The following is a 24,016-nucleotide window of genomic DNA, read 5'->3' as shown; positions in this document are numbered from 1 at the left end:
TCAGGGTTCATATATTTCAATTTTTTGTAATTTCTTGTTCACTTCTTTATTTTGGGGGGCCATACCCAGCAGTGCTCAGGTGTTATTGTTGGCTCTGTACTCAAGGCTAACTCCTGGGGAAGTTGGGGCTGACCCTGTGGGATGGCAGGTACCAAACCCAGGTTAGTCACATGCAAGGAAAGTACCCCACCAAGGAAAGTTGCTTCCACCCCATTATTCATTTTTTAAGTCTAAATTTTTGCTACATTATATTCAAGATTCCTTTTAGTTTAGTTGAGTAGTATCTATATGGAGTTTTTTTTTTTAAGTAAAACCTTATAGGTTCCTTGAAAACCTGTTTTCTCTGGAGTAAGTTGCGTGTTTATCTATTTTCAGTATTTTTCAGGCTCCCTAAAAAGTCTTGTCATGAAAGAAAAATTAAGATTATCAGCTTATCTGGTAGATAGATATCCGTCCTTTTCAGATATGTGATGTGCTTTTTCATTACTCTTTCTATCTACTGTAGACTTACCCACCCCCTACAACCCCTGTCTAGTTGGGAAAGGGCACTAAGATTACTTTATCTGGGGCCGGCGAGGTGGCGATAGAGGTAAGGTGTCTGCCTTGCAAGCACTAGCCAAGGAAGGACCGTGGTTCAATCCCCTGGCATCCTATATGGTCCCCCAAGCCAGGGGCAATTTCTGAGTTCTTAGCCAGGAGTAACCCCTGAGCATCAAATGGGTGTGGCCTGAACAACCAAAAAAAAAAAAGGTTACTTTATCTTATGGTACTGTTGTCAGTTAGTAAATACGAACCTTCACGTGGTCTAATGTTGGAAGATTTCACTTAGTGGTACTAACTTAGTGGTACTTAGTACTTAGTGGTACTAACTTTATTTTATTTTCTTGCAATGTAAGACTTTATACATTGTCTCTAACCTCTTCCCTTCATTATATGAATATAATAAAATATAATATTATAATATATGGCATATAAATACAACAAAATATTAATATTAAACATGTTATGTAGTTATGAAATGATAATATAAACTTTTACTAAAAAGGATATGGGATGGGAGGAAAATGGCTCATTTTTATAATAAACTCCCTTGGTTTATTTTTTGTTTTTCAATGATTTTTCCTCAACTTAGATTTATTCTCTGATAGGCTAAATTTACTGGTCCACATAAGAGATTAAAATTTCTTGGTGGTTATAGAGTCGATATAACCTGAAACACTAGACATGACCAGAATTGTCTTCTACTACTACTACTAATAATAATCCTAGTTACTGTGGCTTCCTTTCCTCTGAGCATTGTGGCAGAATCTAGAAAGATAAGAATATAGACACAGACCACCATTTCCCTGGTGAAGTTCTTAGCTTTTGCCAATTCCTCTTTTGGGAAGTGTGGAAAAAGGTTGGGGCTTTCCCATTTACTTGTGGCATGATTTTTACTAAGGCTCCTGCCCCTGTCATGAGAAAGCCTGTCTGTAATATTCTCTCTCCTCTATTATGTGTCCTTTAGAAATGACAGGATGACCTGGTACTTAGTTAACAGAAATGAGGCCCTCCTTTCTTCTCCCCAGGATGGCCACCAAGTGTTCGTGATAGGGGCCAGGCCTATAGGAACAGGAGCAATATGCCTTATAATGTACTTCAGAGCCCTATATTACCTGTATTGCATTAAAACACTCATTAATCTTTCAGTAGACTTTCCACTGTGTAAAAATATTATGCCAAAGAGGAAGGAAACAAACAATAGCAACACTTGGGGCCCAACTTTGTAGTTTTATAGTACATCAACTGAGCCACTTTACCAGTCATTTTACGAGTGACTTGTGGCATGTGACTTGTGGTACTCCATGAACAGTCAAGGATGAATAGTTGTGAATCCAGAAGATGTTTGTGCATGTTTGCTGTTCTTGAGTGTTCCACATGCTTGATCAGCCAGGCTAAGCAACTCACACTTCTTTCCCAATGGCAGAGAAGATCAGCCTCCTTGCTCTCAGGCTTATCACAGATTTAACTCTCTAGGTATTTCTAACAACCATGTCATGTGGAAGAAGTTTCCATACTGAGTAGCTATTAGGCCGAAATAAGAATCTGAGCAAGTGACTATTGGGATACATAATTTGTTTGTTTGTTTGTTTGTTTTTGTGGGCTACATTTGGCAGTGCTCGTGGTTTCTCCTGGCTTTGCATTCAGGAATTACCCCTGCTGTGTTCAGGGGACCATATGGGATGCTGAGGATTGAATCCAGGTTGGCTGCATGCAAGGCAAATGCCCTACCTACTGTACTGGGAAACATAATCCTTAATTTTGAAAAATTGACAGTGAAGATGAGGTAGTAAATAACAGGCAAGAAAAGCATGTTTCTTTTTAAAGCCCTGAAGTCAATAAATAAAATAATGTTCATCATTAAATGAATGTCATGTTTCTTCTACTCTTTTTTTTTTTTTTTGGCTTTTGGGTCACACCTGCCAGTGCTCAGGGGTTCGTCCTGGCTCTATGCTCAGAAATCGCTCCTGGCAGCCTCAGGGCTGGGATTTGAACCACTGTCCTTCTGCATAAAAGGCAAATGCCTTACCTCCATGCTATCTCTCCAGCCCCAAATGTCATGTTTCTTATGAAAGCCCTGAAGCCAGTAGATAAAATAATTTTCATCATTAAATGAATGTCATTGATTGAAAACATTATTAAATGTCCTTCTCCTGTATCATTTTTTAGGACATAGAATACATCCGATCGCATTACAATATTGAAGATTTCATCTACTTCTCCCACCACCAGCGTCAGGAACATGTGCAGCTATATCACTTTGCTCTGAACCCAATTTTCCGACACTACTCCAAGTTTTTTCTCAAGGAGATCTTCCGTTTAGGCTTTAAGTCCTGTCTTTATTACCCAATATACCAAAAACACAGGGAAGGCAAGGTAAGAGAATGTTGTGATTCACTTTTTCACCATGTGTGCAGATTAATTTTCTTCTTCTCAATGAATTTTGATTCTAACATGGATTCAAATCAGAAATTTCCATAATGAGTTTGATAGTTTGGAAATGACTCCCAAACAGTGCTCAGGGGCTGCAGGAGCTCACTGTCAATTCCCTACTAGCCTGGTTAGTGGTTCAGTGTAAGTGCCTGAGCATGCAATATTCCTTGGGCTTTCTCAAGTTGTAAAAACTATGGCCAAACTGACAGTGCTGGAGACCTCTAGGGCCACACCCAGTGGTATTAGAGGATTTCAGAGATTACCTGGTGTTTCTCAGAAGAGCGTGTGGTTCCAAGAATTGAACCTAGGCTGGGTGTGTGGCTAACATATGCCCTAACTGCTGCACTCTCTCCAAGCCTTAAGTTTGACCCTTTTTTAATACTGTAGAAAATGCACAGAAGGCATTTCTGAAACAGTCACAACCAAGATATAAGTAGAGCAATGTGTTGAACTTTCTATATTGATAAAATATTCTAAAAACCACAAAAATGCTCTAAGACATGAAAATCAAATGACTTCATTATGTTTATATTTGTAGTTGTCATGTGGTTGTTTCCATAGCTTGTCTATTGTACTAAGTGCTGCAGTGAACTATGTCTGTATATATCCTTTTGAATTCTTTGTTTTGTGTTTCTTAGATTGATGTCAAGAAGTGGTATTCCTAGTTTGGATAGTGGTTTCTATTCTTTTTTTGGGGGGGGCACACCCCCTGGCTCTCAGGGGTTGCACCTGGATCTGCACTCAGAAATAGCTCCTGCATACTTTGTGGCCCGCCTTCTCACCTCCCTACCCCAAAATGTGGACTGTTGCTTGATACCAGATTCAGCTCTGGAAGGAGCCCCAGTGCAAGAACTCTACCCAAGCCTTTTCAGCCGCAAATAATTTCTTAGCAGGACCAGGGAGTGTGATGAAAATGTGCCCTGGATTTCATCCCCCACAAGAATATCTCAAAAGACAATGGGGAATCCTATATTTCCTTTAAAAGTTGAAAACCTTAAGAATATTACCTGTTAACCTGTTTATCCCCAAATGTAAGGTAATCTCCTGCATCACTTTGTTCCCTTAATTACTTTTTTAAACTCATTTTTATTTATTTTCCCTTTATGTCATAGGCCAAGGGAATTCTCTTTCTAATCTCCCCAATATTTACTATGCCTATGCAAAAAAAAAAGCACATTTTAATTTTTGTTGTTATTGTTGTTATTGTTGTTTTTTCCTTTTGTGTGTGTGCTTTGTTTTGGTTTTATTTTAGGACAATGGTTGTTTGGTTGTTGTCTTTATTGCTGTGGTGCTTTTTTGGGTTCTTTTGTTTGATTTTTTGTATGGGTTTTTTGTTTTTCTTCCTTTTCCCTTTCTTCTCTTAAATTGATATTTATAGCCTCTAGAAGGACTCCTCCAGTTCCTTTCTTGTTTGATTTTTACCTCCCTTTTTATCTTTCTTTTTTCTTCCCTCCAAACAGAACAACATAACTTGAACCATCTTTTTCTGCAACACAAATTGAGGGGGGAAATAATGGAGGGGTACCAAGACCAAACCGGTGTATGAAAATTGAATAGAAATAAAAATTGATCATACTTAAATACAAAATCCAAGGCAAAAGCCAACAGAATTGAAACCCAGTCTACAACAAGCTAGACAGAGAGGGGACCACTTATACTAGCAGCTCCGGGGCTCAAAGGAAGGGGACATGGAATGCATGCTGGGAACGGGTAGAGGGAGGACAACACTGGTGGGAATGCCAATGATTCAATGTCACTATGTACCTAAAATATTACTGTGAAAGATTTGTAATCCATTTTAGTCAAAATAAAAATTATTTAATTAGAAAGAAAAAGAAATAGCTCCTGGCCAGCTCAGGGGACCATATGGGGTTCTGGGGATTGAACCAAGGTTGTCCCAGGTCAGCTGCATGCATGCAAACCCCCTACCACTGAGCTATCCCTTCAGTCCTGGTTTTGTTACTATTTTTGATAGCTCTTCCTATATTTTCCATAAAAGCTAACCAGATAACAGCCTCATGAACAGTAGATGAGAATGGATCCAGAAGTTGTGATAAATACACAATGGAATATTATGCAGCTCCAAGAAAGAACAAAATCATGTAGTTTGCAGAAATGTAGAAGATAGTATTCTGAGTAAAGTCAGTTAGAAGGAAAGGAATAGATACTGAATGATCTCTCTGATATGTGGATTTAAAGATGCATAGCAAGTTAGCAACAGAGGTCCAGAGGCAACAAACATAATAAAAGAACTGAGCCACACATTTGAGTTAGGGGGTATTAGGAGGAAGGGTTGTTGGGATCTTAGGGAGAGAAAGAGAGAGAAAGAACATACTGGTTAAGGGTTTGTTGTTGGCATTATGTGCATGAGGAACCATTATCAATAGCATTGCAAACCACAGAATCTCAATAAAGATATTTTAAAATATAAAATATCATCAATTAATCCCAAAGCTCTACAATCATATTCTTTAAGCCAAGAACACATAGACTAAGTAAGTTCTATCATATAAATGATATAAATATATCATATTGTATAAATGTGTGCATGATGTCACGTGATATTCCAAACACTAAATCAGTGCTATTAAAGTGATGGTTATGAAGTGGGGATAGTTTGGGAATGTGCTTCTGTGGTAGAGTGCTTGCCTTATATGCATAAGGCCCTGACTTTAATCTCCAGCATTGCAAAAAATAATATTGAAGAAATATAATAATCTTTTTTTTTTGGTTTTTGGGTCACACCCAGCAGCGCTCAGGGGTTACTCTTGGCTCTATGCCTGGCAGGCATGGGGGACCATATGGCATGCCGGGATTCGAACCACCATCATTCTGCATGAAAGGCAAATGCCTTACCTCCATGCCTTCTCTCTGGTCCCAAGAAATATAATCTTAATCTCTGTTTATGTAGTTAGTTTTGGGACCTCATCCAGTGGTGCTCAAGGCTTCTGACTCTGCACTCATAGATCACTCCTGAGGTGCCAGGGATTGAACCCGGATCAGCTGCAAGTAAAGCAAGCACCCTACCTAATAACTATACTATTTCTCCCCATATATAATCTTTAGTTAATAAATACCAGTATAAGTTATGCAAGATTTGTTTTCCATTTGTGTTGAATAATACTTCAATAAGGAAAACATATCCTTTGTGGTGTATATACCATTCCTCATCATAACACTTTTCATTGGGTAAAATGATGCACTAGGCATTGATGCAATTGCCCTGAAGGCTGGAAGGTCTTGTTTAAAAAATTGCATCTCCCATGCCTCAAAGACTTATATATGAAAGAACATACATACAGATTATTCATACATTGATCTTTAGCATGATATGAACTTGAGATGTGGCAAGAATCAACTGCAAGACATGTCAATGCTGTCCTATCAAACCTCACATAACTAACAACACTCTCATATTCTCCTATAATCTTTGATGGGGTCAAATTTCTTCTTAGCTCCCAAGTGAGCTAAGTAGATTTTTGAAAAGTTTATATCCTTTCTTGTTAAAAAGAACCTAAAGAACACTTACCAAACAGTGATTTTGTGAGTGTATCTTATTTAAATAAAACTTTTTGGAGAAGTACAGAAGAAATGGAAAAGCAAGAAGAAGAAAAATTAGCAGGATGTAAAATATGATCTAGATAAAATTTGTTCTATAAAACCCAATGTGATGAGAACGTGAATGCTCTATATTTGAATATGATGAGGACTGTAGCAATTTTGCTTGAGAATTCTGGACCTGCACAATTTTTTACTTTGTACTTGGCTAAATGCCAATATAGTGACCTTCAATATGGGATATTAAATTCTTGGTTTTTGTTCATGATGTTACCTCTGTGTGCTAGGATGGTTGAAATCCTGTCTACATTCACAATAAAATAATATCTTGGACACTTCATATTCACATATTTACCCTAACAGCACAGAACTTGGAATGTACTATTTTGCATGTAGGCTATAGAAACACTTTTGGAAACAGATTTCCTTTCAATGTGCTTTTCCAGTTGATGTACTCATATACCTTTAGACTACTGTGAGAATTAGTGTCAAATAATATAGGTGAAGATTTCCAAATTCAGCTATGATCCTCAGTTGACTAGTAAAAGTGAGCTTTTGGCTTGCATGATAGCCAAAGAAGGTGGCTTTCTTCACACATTCCTAACAGGTCATGCATTGAGATATTTTTCCAGACATATAAAGAGAAATGTCCTAAATTCTGGGTTTTCTTTTTCTTTTTTTTTTATTAATATCTTTACTTAAACACCTTGATTACAAATATGATTGTAGTTGGGTTTCAGTCATGTAAAGAATACCCCCCTTCACCAATGCGGCATTTGCATCACGAATGTCCCAAGTCTCCCTCCTCCTCACCCCACCTCTGCCTGTACTTGAGACAGGCTTTCTACTTCCCTCATTCATTCACTTTGGTAGGATAGTTGTCAATGTAGTTATTTCTCTAACTGCACTCATCACTCTTGTGGTGAGCTTCATGTCGTGAGCTGGACCTTCCAGTCCTTCTCTCTTTTGTCTCTGAGAACTATTGTAAAAATGTCTTTTATTTGAGTTTTGTTTTTCAATTGTAGAATCGATCTGTGAAGTTTAGTGGTGCAGATTTTTAAATCTGAGTTTAAGGGTTTCACCAAAATATTTATATCATAACTATGCAATTAATATCACCTTGTAGTTTTTTCTGCAATAATTGAAATATTGTATGCTTAATATTGACATTTAAAACATTCTCTTCAAATATGATCTATCACAATTCCACTGAGTAAGCATAGGTAAATTCAGCTCATAATTTAGTGTTACTATAAGTCAAAATATCATAACCCAACTCCCCTTCCCTATTATTTGCTTTCATTCTTTGGGGTTAAAACACTCATTTTCATCAACAAAGGTTGCGTAGAAGTGGCTGTCATGTTTCCATCCAGGAGGAGTTCCCCATCTGTACTCATTTGCCCTCAAATGACATTTTTTATCTATGTGCCTCCTCAGAACAGCTTGTGCCAAACACGCAAAGGTTAACAGATAACGTAGCTTAATGGGGTCAAATCAAGCTGATTCCGGCGCACCATGGAGAAGAATATCCTCCTGGGGAAAATGCTTGTACTGAAAAAAATCCCATAAACCAAACCACTTGTTTATCTGTCATCCCCACAGAGATAGTAATGTAATTACGCCTGTAATTATCTTCATTAGTGTCAGGCATTATCTACCATTCATTCCTCGCTCAACGAGTATGTTTGTTTATTTGCTGATTCCCCCGTCTTCCCCACCCCCACCCCAATTTGGCAGGGTGCAGAGGTTTGTGTTTGAAAAGCCACACACATACAGTCTTGATGACAAGGGTGGAGGGAATGTTACACTTGGTGGAGGGATTAGTGTTGGAATACTGAATGTCAGAAACAACTATTATGAACAACTACAGTGTCTAAAATAAGTCTAAATAAAAACAGACAAGCCTGTATTTCAAAGAAAAAAGAAAAGAAAAGCCGCAGGCACAGGGATGTGCGCTGTTGGCTCTGACGTTCTTTCTCTCCGCTGAAAAACAGATTCTCTCCTAAAACAGACGTTGCTGTCTTGCAGTTCCAGGGCTCCCTCGCCCACTCTCTGACATCCGTCCTTCACTACTTGGTTCCAGTGCGACCACGACGACAGATTGTCTACCCTCTGGAAAAGCTGGGCATCAACGCTCCATCCAAGTCGGTCTCCAAGGAACTGGTGGGTAGCGGGGCCGCAGCAGCAGCAGCAGCAGCAGGCAGGGAGGCTCAGTGCCAGTTCAAGCGGGCGTGGCAGATGGGTGGCAGCTCAGTCTTCCCAGGAGCCGGCTGTTTCTTAATTACAGGGAGCCTGCCCAAGCCCTTCTAAGGGCGCCCCGCAGGGACTCCCCTGCAGCAGTCCTTTCCTTCTCAGGTGGTGACTTTAGGGGAACCCTGTGAACTCTGGGGTAACAGATCCCGGGGGATGGTGGCACAGTGTGACGACTATGTCCCAGAACAAATGGTCTCCTGGCATTTTCCCTTCATTCTTCTTCTGCTTAAAAGCAGTTCGCCCTCTGCCCGTCCCCCATCCCATCAGTGTTTTGATTTCAAGGCAAAGTGCCCTGTTTCACAGTACAGATAAAGCTGACAGCAAACCGGCTGCCCTGGCCACTTCTGTCTGGAACACCAGCTCTGAGCGGGCTTTGTTTTACTCCTCTTGGCAGGGTAAGCAGAGTGATTAAGGAGAACACATTAGCTGCCCTAGAGCTTGACCTTAATGCACACGGTGTCCAGATATTTTTCCTAGAGGACCAGAAGTGCTATCGATGCACACATATAGGCACACACAGGCTTTTGCAGTCACGTTCATGGAAAACCTGGTTTTCTCAAGTTGACTTACGTGTAAACTTTTATGTATACACATCCAATGTAAGCTGGAGAGAAAAATCTCCCAGGGGAGCTCACTTTGGTCCTTGTGAGCGCTAAAAGCAGAAAGTGGACGTTTTAAACTTTGCCAACGTTAAGCCAAGTAGTTGGTCAGAAGAGCTTCATAAAGTGAGATATAAACAATGCTTGGCCACTCACCATGGCAGGACGTGCTTCACCCCACTGCCTCTGGCCTCACTTTACATGGTCCTGCACTATGAAAAGACTGTCAGGACCTTTCTCTGAGCGGCTGCTTTCCACAGCTGAGGCTGCTTTAAGTTCCGCATTAACTTTATGTTCATTGGAGGAAAAACCCGACATATACAGGACCAAGAACAGCTGATTCCCGGTTTCTGTAGGTGCAACTCAGGTTGTCTCTCTTAAAATATTAGTATTTATTTTCTCATAAATTCTTAGTTTATATTTAAGGAGAAGCAAAATAAATAGCAATTCTCTTCCCAGCTCTTTATGGAGAATGTCAAGCACATACAAAAAGTAGAGCGAATCATAAAATATGGGACTTCTGGTTGTGTTTGATGTATCTTGTGATCTTCTGTCACAGACCGATTGTTTCGTAAAAAGTTGATTCCTAAAAAGAAAATGAGAAAAGACAAAATTCAAATCTAAGTACTTTATGATTACATTTCACAGATGTAGAATGATTCTGTCTAAGCATGATGAAAGCTCTTAAGTTCTGACTTCACAGACCAAAGACATTTGGCAAGTGAGCACCTTTCTTAGAAACCACCCTGGGTAGAACTGAAAATCCCCATATATTTAGCTCTCAGCTGCAGTGATTTTTCAGCTCTGCCAATTTTGGATCTTCTACACTCCCACCAATTTCCCCTTCCTCCCATATATTTTTTATTTATTTTTTATCTTTTTATTTTTTTTGCCAGAGGTTACACCCGGCAGCGCTCAGGGGTTACTCCTGGCTCTATATTTAGAAATCGCTCCTGGCAGGCGGGGGACCATATGGATGACGGGATTCGAACCACCGTCCTTTGGCATGAAAGGCAAATGCCTTACCTCCATGCTATCTCTCCCCCCACATATCTTTTTAAAAGCAAGACCCGGATTTATATCTCTTGATCCAGGATCACATGTGAGACCTTAGGAAGCAAGGCCCACAGTTTAGCAGCCTGCACTGATTACTTTAGAGAGTAGAGCCCATCTTATCTGGTGGATATTTGGAGACCTGGTGGGAGGTGATTTTTGTACTTCTGGATTCATCTAGTATAAAACCCAGACTCATGGATTTAGAGCAAAGAGAGCACCTTGGGATCAGAGAAGAGAAGCTGGCTTCAGTGGTAGCTGCCACAAAAACACATCTTGCTGGACCGGAGCAGTGGTGCAAGTGGTAAGGCATCTGCCTTGTGCACGCTGGTTAGGACGGACTGTGGTTTGATCCCCCGGCTTTCTATATGGTCCCCCAAGCCAGGAGTGCATAGCTAGGAGTAACCCCCTGAGCGGCACTGGGTATGGCTGAAAGATAAACAAATAAAACACATCTTGCATAGAAAATCCTGCTATTTCAGAAGGACCAGTGGGTGCAAAATACAGAAATGTGGTCTCAAAATACAGAAATGTGGTCTCTATCCCAGATCAGAAAGAGGGTGATAAATGTGGTCCCATTGTAGCCACTAAGACATCTTCAAATCCATATAGATCAATCCATATAGATCAACTTTTTACAAAATATTCTAGGTGTACCCTCAAATATCAGCAGTAGTCTGTGACTCCAGTGCTGCCACCAATTCTGGTGGCATGCACAGCAGGACCAGAGAAATTACATGGGTATTAAGAGCCCCTTTTTCTCAACACCGCAAACTAACCACAAATCTGGGTGACTTTGAGATAAGCTGGAATTCCAGGTTGTGTGTGGGGAGAAGGGAAGTCAGAGAAAACATTTTGTTTTATTAAAAAATGCCTATCATTTCTTCCCATGCTGAATTGAAATCACTGTTTTCATCTAAAAACCTTTTCTCTGGGCATCTCATTGTGCCTGTTTTCCCAAACCCTTGGTATATTCAAGTGTGGAGTGGAAGATAGGTTGTTGGAATTTGGGTCCAGGAATGACCGCTTAGCAAATGTGTGGGAGTGAGGGCCCAATGCTTGGAATCTACTATATTGTGTTGGTTATTGGTGAATTCTGACATTTTAAGAAGCACATTTACTGTTTTATATTATTCCTTGGGAAATTTAATAAAACTCAAGAATAATATAGTAAATGTATTTATATTATAGTTTTATTTAGAGTAAGCTATTTTATAGTAAATATAAATAACAGTTTAGTAAACAAGATTTTGTAAACATTTTAGAGTACTTAAAAGTTTAATCAAAGTGTTATCAGACCATAATTCACATGGAATAGGCCTTATGCTTGCAAGTTAAAATGCTAAATTATATATTAAAATTATTTTTCTCTGAAATTCTATATGATGGGTATGTTTTAGGCTATTTATCTATACCAAGGTGAGTTTTCTTTTCAGCCTAGTTGTGATTCAGATGTTTAATTGACCAAGACTGAGTAATAGATGTTGCTAATTGAAATTTTTTCTGTTTTTATTCCTACCTCCTCTCACCTCTCCAGTAAATGAAGCTTTATCAGAGCTCCTCACTTCCCCCATACCCACATATTATTCATACACATACACACATGCCATTTCTACTCATTTCTCTCTGGGCATTTGCTTCTCTTACCTTTTATCCTATTTAAACCCTCTCTGAGTGGCCATCCATCCCCTCGCTCTCACCTGGGAAGCCAGCCTTCAAGGGAACAGATCACTCCAGGCATGAGTAATGGGATAGAAAGTGTTTCATCTCAGTGGGTTGCCAATTTAAATCTGGCACAAGTGAGTAATGATTGAAATTCATCACCCTGTGGCAGGAAAATATGTTCCTCTGTCACCCCGAAGACCATGGGACTTTGCCTGGTTTGGATGATAGATGCTCTTCTCTGTCATTGTTATTTATCAACAATCTACCCCTTATTAGGACATAATAATGGGCCCAGAAAATACACAGCTTTTATTATATATTACAGAGATAACTTAGGACTCAACATGCATCATAATATCCACAGTCACCTATTCAGGGTTAAGGGACAAGACTTTGGCTAGAATCCACCTGGTACATACCTGAAAGACTCACTGAGTGGGTGATCTTGGCCTGCACATCCACCTGTACAAAAATTGTGCTCAGGGGAAAACACTCAGAATTTGACAGAATGAATCCAATAACCATATTGAAAATTATGGAGTAAATTAACTCACACTTCTTTTGGGTTGCTTCTACTTCAGACTTTCTTTTCTTCCTGTACTTTCTAAAGGCTTTTGAATGAATTTCCACATTCTGCAGAACCCATTGGGAGGCACTATTTTCTTTCAAACAGATTTTGAATCTTTGATTCTTTAAGTGAATCTTAATATTTTTCATGTTTACTTCCAGAAAATTCATTATGAACTTTATATAGATCCTACACTTGCTTCAATATCAATAAACTGTGTTCCCCATAATGTCCACATCATTTTAGAGAATTTATATATAGAATTATGTTATATAGAATATATAGAATTATAAAATATAAATTATACAGTGTGCATTGAATTACAGTTTAAAGTCCTTTTTCATTCTCATTCTCATTCTTTCTTGGTTTCCATCTGTACTTAAGGACCAGGGGACCACTCTTTGTGACACAGAGCCCAGCATTGTTGGCTGTATGGCAGCATGCTGAGATCTGGGTCTATTAATGGGTGCTGAAGGTAAATCAGCACAGTAGAATGAGGTGGGATCAAACTCAGGACTTTTAACATACTAGGCATGCACTCTAGCTCTCTTTCTTGGCCCTGTCTTCCTTCCTTCCTTCCTTCCTTCCTTCCTTCCTTCCTTCCTTCCTTCCTTCCTTCCTTCCTTCCTTCCTTCCTTCCTTCCTTCCTTCCTTCCTTCCTTCCTTCCTTCCTTCCTTCCTTCCTTCTTTTTCCTTCCTTCCTTTCTTTTTCTTCCTTCCTTCCTTTCTTCCTTCTTTTTCCTTCCTTTCTTTTTCTTCCTTTATTTCTTCCTTCCTTCCTTCCTTCCTTCCTTCCTTCCTTCCTTCCTTCCTTCCTTCCTTCCTTCCTTCCTTCCTTCCTTCCTTCCTTTCTTTCTTTCTTTCTTTCTTTCTTTCTTTCTTTCTTTCTTTCTTCTTTCTTTTCTTTCTTTCTTACTTTCTTCCTTTTCTTCCTTCCTTCCTTCTTTCTCTTTCTTTCTTTCTTTCTTTCTTTCTTTCTTTCTTTCTCCTTCCTTTCTTTCTTTCTTTCTTTCTTTCTTTCTTTCTTTTTCTTTCTTTCTCTTTCTTTCTTTCTTTCTTTCTTTCTTTCTTTCTTTCTTTCTTTCTTTCTTTCTTTCTTTCTTTCTTTCTTTCTTTCTCTTTTTCCTTCTTGCCTTTTTAACTCTTTCTCCCTTCCCCTCCCATCCTTTCCTACTTTTTTTTGTCCGTCCATTCTTCCTTCCTTTCTTTTTCTTCTTACCTTTCCTAACTCTACCTCCCATCCCTTCCCCTCCTTTCCTACTTCCTTCTATCCTTCAGTCCTTCCACCCTTCTTTTCTTCCTTCCTTCGTTTCCTTCCTCCTCTGTTTCTCCCTCTCCCCTCCCTCCTTTTCTTCTTCTCTCTCTTCTCCTTCCCTCCCTCTTTCCATCTTTCTTTCTTACCCTCCCTCCTCCATCTCTCTTTCTTATCTCCTTCCTTCCCACCCTCCCTCCCTCACTTCCTTCCTTTCTTCCTGTCTGCCTTCTTTTGTCTTCCTACCTTCTTTCCTGCAATCCGTATTTCCTTTCTTCCTGCCTTCTTTCCTGCCTTCCTTCCTACCTACCTTCCATAAATGAAACCAGAAACTTCATTTTCAGTATGATCAACATGAATTGTTGTAGCGATAGCCTTTTGAAATATCTACTAATAAATTCTTTGGATCCTCTGTTTGCTTTTCTCTTTCTGGAAAGAAAAGTAAAGCTTTATTTTTCTACCCCTCCCTCTCAGAGGTAAGTGTTGGCCCGCATTTTCCTGGTATGTGATCTCTCTCAGGAAGATGTCACTCACTGGCATTCTGTTACCCTTTGAATTGCCTCTTTTCATCTAGGCGGTTCATCCCTAGTCCAGCTATAATTACCATCTGATGGACTGTTACTAGATACTGTTTCACTTGTACATCTGCTGCCCTAGGAAATTGCATTATTCCCCTAACACCTGCTAAATTTTTCCCAGCTTAATTGTTCCCAAACCCCTTCCTTCAATTTGGAAACTTTCACTGCCTGTTATATAACCTTAGTTTTACTTGTGGTTCTTGTCAGTGTGTGCATGTTTGTGCTTTCTAAAAACGTCAGTCTGTGTGTGTATGTGTGTGTGTGTGTATATACACATATATGTGTGCTGTTCATTATTAATAAGATCATAATAATGTTTTCTTGAGATGAAAGTAATCCATTAAAAATCACCGAGTAATTTTGGTCTTTTAAACCATTTTCACACATGCGTGCTAATCACAAGAAATGTATTTTCTCCTGTTTGTGCTGAATTCTTTACTCCATTAAATTTCTCCATGAATTTTTTTCTCTTACCAAGGGAAGAATACAAATAGTAGTCATTTTATTCTACCACTATGAACACTACTTCCATTTATTTGGTGTGTATGTGTATATGCGAGAGGGAGTTAGTTAGATTTGTCCCAACAGTGCTCAGGGAATATTCCAGGTTCTATGCTCAGCAGGGGTCCTCAAACTTTTTAAACAGGGGGCCAGTTCACTGTCCCTCAGACCATTGGAGGGTCTGACTATAGTAAAAACAAAACTTATGAATGAATTTTTATGCACACTGCATATATCTTATTTTGCAATGAAGAAACAAAACAAATACAAATACAATATGTGGCCCACGGGCCATAGTTTGAGGACCACTGAAAGAGTGATCCCTTGTGATGCATATGGGACCACATGTAGAATGGGGATTCAAACCTAGGTTGGACCTCTGCAAGGAAATTATGCCTTAACTCCTTTACAAACTCCACCTGTCAAATTCTATATGTAATATATGCGTGTGCATCAAAATCATTTATAAATCAGTGACTTACTCTTATTTTTATTCATAAATCCACCCTATTAGGAAGGTTACAAAATAAGTAAGAGCTGCCACTACTAATATTTGAAAGGCTTCTCAGAAATGATTCTTATATAAGTGCAGCACATTAACGCTCCTTACTGGTTACTGCTACTGTGATCCTCATTATACCTGAAAATGAAGATTTGCAGATAAATAAATCAGTGACTTGTCCAAAAGCTAATTTACAGAGCTCCAAATGCAGGCAATTGGATGCCAGAATTCCCCCTTCAACCACTCCATATATACTCTCATCTAAACAATAAACTGCTGATATATGAGTCATTGTAAGAAAAGCAAAGCACAGAAAAGAGTATGACTTGAAAATACTTTTGGAATCTTCCCTATCTTGGGACCCAACAACTTTATAAGAAGTTGAACAACAAGGAATAGACTCTTCCCCATTATAGTCTGGACTTTCCTCTTTTCTGAGTCAACTTGATCCAGTGCCAATCCAGACCCTAGCTAGATGTGCTAGAAAGAAGCAAACATCTGTGTCAAGGTCAGTGTTTGGACACATAGCAAATCTCTTTCTCTCCTTACTCTTCTAACAGCTTTAGTGAGATTAAAAACTCATACACCATATCAACCATCCATTTAAATTATACAAAGTGATCAGTTTTTAGTATATTCAAAGTTGAGCCACCACCACCTCTAATTCTAGAACAGTTCTGTCAACCAAACAAACAAACTTATTAGCAATCACTCCCCTGTATTTCACCTCACTCCTATACAACTACTTATTTACACTCTCTCTGTGAACTTGCCATTTTTGAATATTTTGTTTGGATAGAATTGTACAATTGTGGATGGTTTCTTTACTGTAACAAAGTAGCCTTGTAGCCTCCCTTAATATTACTTAATTCTCTTATTGGTAAATGATATTCTATTGCATAAATGTATTACATTTTATTTATCCATTCCTTAGCTTATATGTTTACTATTTGGCTTCTATGAGTAATGTTGAATATAAATATGAATATGGATAAATTTAGACTGAATGATTTAGTATTCAGGCTCGATTCTGGATTCTCCACTGTCCAGCAGTGCTAGGGATTGCTGGGGCCACATCTAATTGTTCTGGAGGTCTGTATAGTGGAGGAGATTAAACTTGGATTATATGATCCAGTCTTTAGGCCTATCTCCCTATCCACACAGGCACAGTTTATAGGGATGTAAGTTCCTTTTCTCATGTGTAGAATTGCTGGCTCCTATGGTAATTCTGTATTTAATATTCTAAGAAATGCCAAACTATTTTCCAAAGTAACTGGAGTCTGCTGGAGCCTACCATTTTATCTTTTATTCTTTGGTAAACTAGAGCACGCTTGCTAGTAAATATGTAAGCAGTAGCAGCCTACACTTAAGTGCAGTAAAGAAAGCTGCTTCTCATAACCACAGGAGCAAAATAGAGAACTTTCTTATTTTCTAAGAGACCAGCATGTCCTTTGTTTCACTTCACCTTTACTAGTGTTATTGCTTTTTAAAAAGAGCTGCCACAGCTCCCAACAGAAAAGAAAAAAAAAGTCCCAAGGTCTTCCTGGATGCTGATTGGGTACTTGCTACAGCTCAGTAGAAAGGGGAAGAAAGTACATTCTGTTCCCTGCAGAGCCAGGGTAATGAATGCCACCAAGGTCCAGAAGTGCCTCGGGATACATCAGCTGCCTGCTGCTGCTCTGGAAGGCCCTGTGCAGCCTCTAGGTAGACCTTGGCCCCCAGGGCTGGAACTGGCCTTCAGAGCTAAGTGGCTTCCTTAGAATCTGCCTTGGGGAGTAAAGTTACTGCAGGGCCTGTAGGAGGTTTTCCTTTGTGGATTTTAAAGTAGCTGCAAATATGAAGTAACAAAGGAGACAATGAGAGCTGCTGATGTGGATTTGGAGTTACTTCTTCCACCTTGATTGAAAAATACATGTTGTGACCAGAGCCATACAATTTTATGGTGACTTCCAGGACAAAAATAGAAAAAGAAATCTTTAAAACCTCAAATGTTCTACCAATTGATTAGGTATTAGATATTTGCCTGTCTTAGTTAATATTTGGAGGCTTTTTTCTTTTTGTACCATTTTATTTTACATTGTTTTTGTTTTCGATATTTTAGAACTCATTTTTGATGCCAATATAAAAGTACAGAAGCAGTCAATTTAGATATCACAGACAGCACTAGGAAGAAAAACTTCATCCAGATATCCATGCCTTTTCATATAAGTCTTATATTCTTTTCTCTTTATTTACAGCAGTAAAAACTATGGTTAGGTCAGTCGCTTATGGCTTAAACCAATAGGACTTGTCAGATTAATTCCTGATTTCTTTCTTTCCTCCATCTCTAAATGCATTTACTGTTACCACGGGTTCCCTGCACCTGTACTTGCACTTGTGGGCAAGGCCTGCAACTTTGACCAATTTTGGTTAATTAGATTTGCACAAGTCATTCCAAATAAATTAAAACTGTACAGATAATTAAAACCACAAAACATGGTTTTAAGTCCATCCCTGTCCCTGGTGAAGCCTACAAAGAAGGCATTAAAGAAGTCTGCAGAGGGAACCAGAGGTGGGCTGAGAGGAGGCTCTTCTCTCTAATTCACCAGACCCTCCCCTTATGTAGCATTTCATCTTAGATTTATTTTTTATTTTTTAAATTATCTTTATTTAAGTACCATAATTACAAACATGTTTATAGTTTGGTTTTAGTTATAAAAAGAACACACCCCTCTTACCCCAGTTTATTACTTTTCTCTTTTTCAAACAAAACCACGCAACTTGAACTAGCTAGTCCTGCCTCCAGTTAGAGGGGGAAATAAGGGAGGCATCAAGACCAAACAGGTGCAAGACTACTAAATAGTAGGTTAGATACAGAGAGGACCACATATTCTAGCCGCCCTGGGGGTGAGGGAAGAGGAAATGGGAGGTAGGACAAAAACAGAGGTGTAGGGAGGACAATTTGGTGATGGGAATCCCCCCTGATTTTATGCAAATATGTACCTAAAATATTATTGTCAACAATACGTAAGCCACTATGATCAAAATAAAAATTATATTTAAAAAAAAGGAAAAATATTTAAAAATAAAAAGCCTTGTCTAGAAAAAAAAAAAAGAACACACCCCTTCACCAGTGCAACATTCCCACCACCAATGCCTCTCATCTCCCTCCCCCATCCCTTGCCTGTATTCAAGACAGGCATTCTATTACTCTCATTGACTACCATTCTCATGATAGTTGTCAGTGTAGTTATTTCTCTAACTGACCTCACCACTCTTTGTGGTAAGCTTCATACCGTGGGCCTGTACTTCCAACCCTCATCTTTATTGTCTCTGTTTATTATTACAATAATGTCTTTTATTTTTCTTAAAACCCATAGATGAGTGAGACTATTATTTCTCTATCTTGAAATTGAATTTTATTTTGGTTTTTCACACCTGGCAGCGCTCAGGGGTTACTCCTGGCTCTACACTCAGAAATCACTCCTGGCAGGCTCAGGGGGTGCCGGGATTTGAACCAGTGTCCTTCTGCATGCAAGGCAAATGCCCTATCTCCATGCTATCTCTCGGGCCCCTTGAAGTTGAATTTTTTTTTTGTTTGTTTTTGGGCCACACCCATTGACACTCAGGGGTTACTCCTGGCTATGTACTCAGAAATCACTTTTGGCTTGGGGGGACCATATGGGACACCAGGGGATCATCCGTCCTATGCAAGCGCTTGCAAGGCAGACGCCTTACTTCTCGCGCCACCACTCTGGCCCCTTGAAATTAAATTTTTAAAGAAAATTTTGTTGAAGGCACTGTGACTTACAATACTGTTTATGATCTGGTTCTATGCAAATAATGTTCCAACACCATACTTTCCACCTGAGTGTTGTCTCAGAGTCCAGTATAATTTTTTTTAAATTTCTTTTTATTGTTTAGTAATGTAACTGTTCCTTCTGAAATTGGGCACTAGCAACTCTACAATTGAACAACTGCTGTTCTAGAATAGATTTCCTGTCCATTTGCTGGCTCTCCTCAGAGCCCATAACTGGAGTTGAGTCATTCCTGGGACTCTGGCTTCTCCCATGATCACCTACAATGCAGACTATGTAGGCTGATAGACTGCTTCTCTAGAGCACAGCCCCTCAGCTCTCCAAGAAGCAGTGAGGCTGGCCATCATCTTTGAGCTTCTCAGACAGGAATTATACTTCAGTAACCTCTATAGACTGTTTATGGTAACTTAGATATATTTTTCTTTTTTAAGTCCTATAATTGACATAGTTATTCATAGTTAAGTTTTAGACATGCGGTGGTTCCAGCACCAACCTCACTAACAGTGTCAACTTGTGCTCTGCCAATGTTTCCAGTTCCCTTCCATCCCCTCATCCCCTGCCTGCCATCTTGACAGGAACCTTTTTAAGTTTGGCTGTTCAAGTTTAACTCTCATGTTTTAATGTTGCTGATTCTGGTTTGGATATTTGGGTGTATCATTGCTTAATACCACAGATGCACCTGTGTCCTCTTTACCACTAATCTCCATTATTACTCATCTGTTTTTCTCCCCTCCCTGTACTCTATTTCTTCCTTCTCCTTATATTGAAGGCCATGGATAATTTGGGTGTCCCCTGTAAACTATTGCATTTCTTTATCCAGCAACTCAGTATCTTACATTCTTCTAAACACTTAATATTTTCATGAAATGAAAGATGAGGTAACCCCCCTCACACACACACACACACACATACACATTCATTTCTCTTCTCAGGGGTGGGAAGTTGTACAACCCAGAATATCAGCAATTCTAACTTGGGGAATCTCTGGAGGAAAATCCTATCTTGTATACATACTTCTAACCCTTTTATATCTTCATTGTGAACAAACCTTTTCAAGTTATTTAATCATGCTTGCTCACCTGCTTTGTTAAGACTAAGAGAAGGAGGAGTTCCTTTGGAATGTGGCATCCTTTGTCTTCATGCTCTAGACGTCCTCTGTGACATTCACTTGCCTGATGCCACACAGCTGCTATGTGGAGGCTTGGGAAGGCAGGACTTAATGCCAAACACATTGTCTAACATTGGCCATTTCAGTTTTACCTCAAATGTCTATAATTATAAACAATGCTTCTGCGTCCATCCTTAATATTTTAAAGCATATTTGTTACAGCTTCCTATAAGTCAGTTACTAGCAATAGTTTTGATCGGTCAAATGTCAAGCTGCTATTGATTTACAATGTTTTTATTTAAAGCATTGTGATTTTCAAAGTTATTCATAGTTGTGTTTTAGATATACAGTGTTTCAGTACCAACCCCACCACCAGTATCAACCTCCACCAGCATTCCCAGAGTCCATCAATGCCACAACCACCCACTCCAGTCTGACATCATAGCAGATGCCTTTTTAAGTTTGGTTGTTATGTTTGATCTCATGATTTCACTGTCATTGACTTTGTGGCTTGGATATCTAGTTCTGTCCTTTCTTTCTTTTTTTAATATAAATCTTTATTTAAGCACCATGATTACAAGCATGTTTGTAGTTGGGTTTCAGTTATAAACAGAATACCTCTTTACTAGTGCAACATGCCCACCATCAATGCCCCCCCACCTTTCCCTGTATTCGAGACAGGCATTCTACTTTACTCATTCTTTTTTTTCTCTTATTTTTTAATACCTTTTTTTCTTTATTTAAACATCTTGATTACAAATATGATTGTGATTAGGTTTCAGTCATGTAAAGAACACCCCCTTCACCAGTGCAACATTCCCACCACCATTGTCCCAAATCTCCCTCCATCCCACCCCACCCCCACCTGTACTCTAGACAGGCTTTCCAGTTCCCTCATTCATTCACATGATTATGGTAGTTCTCAGTATAGTTATTTCTATAACTGCACTCACCGCTCTTTGTGGTGAGCTTCATGAAATGAGCTGGAAGTTCCAGCCCTCCTCTCATTGTCTCTAAGGATTGTTGCAAAATGACTTTTATTTTTCTTAAAACCCATAGATGAATGAGACTATTCTGCGTCTCTCTCCCTTTGACTTTTTTCACTCAGCATGATAGACTCCATGTACATTCATGTATAGGAAAATTTCATGACTTCATCTCTCCTGATGGCTGCATAATATTCCATTTTGTATATGTACCACAGTTTCTTTAGCCATTCATCTGTTGAAGGGCATCTTGGTTATTTCCACAGCCTGGCTATTGTGAATAGTGCTGCAATAAATATAGGTGTGAGGAAGGGGTTTTTATATTGTATTCTTGTGTTCCTACGGTATATACCTAGGAGTGGAATAGCTGGGTCGAATGGGAGCTCAATTTCCAGTTTTTGGAGGAATCTCCATATCACTTACCATAGAGGTTGGACTAGACAGCAATCCCACCAGCAGTGGGCAAGAGTTCCTCTCTCTCCACATTCCTGCCAGCAATGATTGTTCTCATTCTTTGTGATGTGTGCCAATCTCTGTGGTGTGAGATGGTATCTCATCATTGTTTTGATTTGCATCCCCCTGATGATTAGTGATGTGGAGCATTTTTTCATGTGCCTTTTGGCCAGTCTTAAAGTAGACCTTTCAGTTTTCCTTTAAGGCTAGTTTTTCATCTGTGAAGTTTCTGAGCTGTTGTTTATCCATGAAACTATGTATCTTTCGTTCAAATCTGAAGGTGAGTCAGGCTGGTTGCAGTATTCTCGGTGAGGCACCCATTTAATTCAGTCTTGTCACAATATCCCACCACTGTCTTCTGGCCTTGAGAGTTTCTTGTGACATGTCTGCTGTAAGTCTTAGGGATGCTCCTTTAAATGTAACTTCCTTTTTTGATCTTGCTGCTTTCAGTATTCTATCTCTATCTGTGGGATTTGTAATTGTAATGGGGATGTGTCTTGGGGTGTTCTTTTTGGGGGGGTCTCTTTTAGTTGGTACTCTTCGGGCAGGATTTGATTGCATGAAGTCTTTAACTCTGGGAGTATCTCTTTGATGATGTCTTTGACAGTTGATTCTTCCTGGAGATCTCCTATCTGGACCTCTGGGACTCCAATGATTCTTATGTTGTTTCTGTTGAGTTTATCAAAGACTTCTATTTTCATCTGTTCACAGTCCTTGAGTAGTTTTTCCATTGCCTGATCGTTTGTCTTAAGGTTCTTTTTCAATTTCTTCTGCTGTGTTGAGTTTTTCTGCATCTCATCTTCCAGCACGCTGATTCTTTCCTTAGCTGCTCTTACCCTGCTGGCGAGGCCATTCACTGAGTTTTTCAGTTCAGCTACCGTGTTTTTCAGATGTTATTTCAGTTTGGAGTTTTCTGATTTCTGTCTTTGTGTTCTGTTCAGATCCATCCATGCTTTCTTTGAGTTCTACAGACATCATTCATATTTCTATTCTAAGTTCCTTATCTGAGAGGTTAATCAGATGGTTGGAATTTTTTAGGTCATCCGCACTATCATCTTCATTCTCTGTGCATGGTGTTTGCCTGCGAGTTTTCCCCATTGTCATGTTTGTAGTGTGATTTTTTTTCTGTGTGTTGTGGTGGGGTTTATTGGTTAGAAAAAATGCGTGGCCGCGAAGCGAAGTTGAGTGGCCATGCTCTTCTGTGGCCTCTAGATGACAGTTTTTTTTTTGGGGGGGGCACACTTCTTAGGCCTCTGAGGAGAGCTTCAAGTGTTCAGGAAAGACAGACAAAGCAGAGAGTTTTCTTCAAGTCCTCAGGGTCATCCAAGGCACAGCAGGAGGGCGGAGCCAGCCAAGAACTCTCTGTAACAGCCAAGATCGCTGATGAAATCCAGTCTCAGGCGGCTGGAAACACCATGGCCCAAGATGGCCCCTGTGTCCTTCTGACACCCAGCAGAAACCAGCAGGAATCAGTATGTATACGTCCTGACCCACCTCTGAAGAGGCAGGATCACTGGCAGGAACGCTGATGAAATCCTGTCTCAGGCAGCTGGAAAACGCATGGCCCAAGATGGCTTCTGCCCTCTTCTGACTCCCAGCAGAAACCAGCAGGAATCAGTGTGTGTATGTCCTGGCCCACCTCTGAAGCAGGCAGGAACTCTGATGAAATGCAGTCTGAGGTGGCTGAAAACAGCATGACCCTTCACTCATTCTTTAACATTGTCATGCTAGTTGTTAGGTTGTTCTGTTCTTTCTCAACACCATCAATGCACCTGAGTTCCCTTGGGCTCTGTCCTTCATTATTTTACATCTGTCTTTCTCCCCCACTCATTTTTTTTCTTTCTCCACACTATACTCTAGACAACTCTCATTTAAACCATTGCATTCCTTAATGCAGTTATCCAAATGCCACGTTTAACGTGATTATATATGTAACACATCTTGGTGATTCAGTCCTCTGTGGTTGGACATCTAGGTTTATTCCAACTCTTAGCTATTGTACTGAGTGCTGTCATGAATAATGGTGTGCACACACCATTTTGAATGAAGGTTTTTTTTTTTCCTGAAGATAAATATGGAAATGTATAGGCCAGATGAGAGTTCAATTCTATGTTTACTGAGAATTGTTGAACCAGTGGTTGAACCAGTTTCACACCAGCAGTGATTAAGA

At 39.5% G+C, this 24,016-nt stretch overlaps 1 protein-coding gene across 1 annotated transcript in view; it reads left to right on the top strand.

The window, feature by feature from the left end:
- The window catches only part of CFAP61 (cilia and flagella associated protein 61), a 391,053-nt gene that overhangs the window by 147,245 nt on the left and 219,792 nt on the right, over positions 1-24,016 (top strand). Inside the window, exons 17-18 of the mRNA XM_049774327.1 lie at positions 2,710-2,916; positions 8,560-8,694. Coding sequence (XP_049630284.1) covers positions 2,710-2,916; positions 8,560-8,694 — 342 coding nt within the window. The remainder of the gene's footprint in view (positions 1-2,709; positions 2,917-8,559; positions 8,695-24,016) is intronic.

The sequence above is a fragment of the Suncus etruscus genome, chromosome 6 (assembly GCF_024139225.1).
Source record: "Suncus etruscus isolate mSunEtr1 chromosome 6, mSunEtr1.pri.cur, whole genome shotgun sequence".
Taxonomy (NCBI): domain Eukaryota; kingdom Metazoa; phylum Chordata; class Mammalia; order Eulipotyphla; family Soricidae; genus Suncus; species Suncus etruscus.
Note: the sequence above shows the minus strand (reverse complement) of the source record. Positions and strands in the feature narration are given on the sequence as shown.